Genomic DNA, 1,860 nt, shown 5'->3' on the forward strand with positions numbered 1-1,860 from the left:
ATAAGGAAGTTGACCCAAGCTCTCACTGCCAAGTATATTGAATGATGAAAATAAACACCACCTCAACTTTGTTCTATCAGTTTTCAAGCCCCGCGAGTTCCATTTCATATACTATGTGCAGAGGAGGAAATAAACAAACTTTATAGGAACAAATGCCGGATAAAATACCAACACATGGATACGATCGTAAGACTCGGATAATTTTGAACCTTAAACCTTTAAAAGATGAAAATGATTGTGTTCTCTGTGATGTACACCCCTCCACTCTCTGCCTTTGCTGGCTTATGTGTTGCTATATGCAGAGTTTTTTTTTTTTTTTTTTTTTTGCAAACTCATATTGTGTCCTTGTTAAGGACATAGTATGAGATGTTTTTTTCCATCCCTCCTTACCCTCATGTTTGCTTTTTTTTTTTTCTAATGCAAGTGTAGCACCTCTTCATGGCTGCAGGACCGGGGGCTCCTGTTCTCTGAAACAGCCTATTGACAGAGACTTACTCTCTCTCTGGTTATATGACTGGACAAAGTGTAAAATACAAGACTGGATCTTAAATTCAATTAATTTCCTTCAGCGCAGCAAATAAAAGGGAGTGGTCTGACTGTTTGAGGAATGTTTTCCACTGTTGAATGCAATCAGCATCCTGAGACAGAGAGCTCTGAGGAGGCTCCTTACACATCCTGAGTGGGACTCCCACAGGGTGCAGAACCTCCGAACACATATGTTACTGATGCTTGGTTCCATCTCAGGTTGTCTTTGATCTTTGGCTACGGGTAGCGCCTTCGTTTATTGAATATGCTGTGTCAAATTTAGCATCAGCTCTCCTTCTGACTGTGTGTTTCCTCATCAGTGAACAACCTGAGGGACCAGCTGGAGGATCTGAAAAAGAGAAACCAGCACTCTAACGAGAAGAACATGCAGCTCCAGAAGCAGGTGAGGAGGGAGCTGTTAAATGTCACAAAGTGGCTTTGTGTTCAGTGTCAGTCAAGAGTGTGAACTTCTGACATCAAACCCACTGTTACCATGGATCGTTTGATTCGCAGAAGCTCTGAAGTCAGAGATAAACACATTTCCTTTTGATATTCTAAGCAAGATTGAAGAAACTTTTTTTAAATTTTCATCCAAAGGCCAAAGGCACCATGCCAATGTCAGACCTTAAATAGCTATTGGAAATAGATTTTATGTTTTGAAATGTTGATGTGCTGCTGCCATTCTTGGCCAAAGTCTTTCTTGGAAGAGATTTTTCTCACTCAGATCTACATGGTTAAATAAATTTTAAAAAAATTAGGGATGCACCGATATGAAAATTTCTGCCGATATCGATATCCAATATAATTATTGCTGTTATGGCCGATAACCGATATTTATCAATATTACACAAACACACAAATTACATTATACATATACGCACAAACACACTTGGGTCTTTTTTTTTTGATACCGTAAGTAAACGACCAGACCTCTGACATGGCTCTGTGGTTCAGGTATTCCTGGCTACGCAGCGTCACTGTCACCATTGTAAGAGATCACCCTATGAAATTAGGACCAGCCCAATTTCTCAAAATAATCTCTCAATCAAGATCTTGCATTATGAAATCCCAGACAATGATGAAGACCACTCTGCTCATGAATGAGAAATGAAAACTTGTGACCTGAACGTATTTTCAAAATAAAGTAATTTATTTTTAGATATATGAACAGGATTAAACACACAAACATTTATTAAAAATATTATATGAATAAATGAACACAAGTTATATTTTCGACATATGAATTTCACCTCAGAGGTCATAAACAGTAAGTTTCAGATGTTGTAACTTCCTGGTACGCTGCTTAACTAAGTTTTAAGTAAAAGATAAAAGGAT

General features: G+C 38.1%; 1 protein-coding gene across 3 annotated transcripts in view; it reads left to right on the forward strand.

Moving 5' to 3' along the window:
• LOC106522615 (rho-associated protein kinase 2) overlaps window positions 1–1,860 on the forward strand; it is a gene marked incomplete at its 5' end in the record, with an annotated part of 49,641 nt that overhangs the window by 26,163 nt on the left and 21,618 nt on the right. For all 3 annotated transcript variants that reach the window (XR_001310804.1, XR_001310805.1, XM_014015687.1), the window contains 1 exon segment: window positions 846–928. Coding sequence is in view for 1 of the 3 variants with exons in the window: in XM_014015687.1 (XP_013871141.1) it covers window positions 846–928 (83 nt within the window).

This window comes from Austrofundulus limnaeus, unplaced genomic scaffold, assembly GCF_001266775.1.
Source record: "Austrofundulus limnaeus strain Quisiro unplaced genomic scaffold, Austrofundulus_limnaeus-1.0 Scaffold133, whole genome shotgun sequence".
Taxonomy (NCBI): Eukaryota; Metazoa; Chordata; class Actinopteri; order Cyprinodontiformes; family Rivulidae; genus Austrofundulus; species Austrofundulus limnaeus.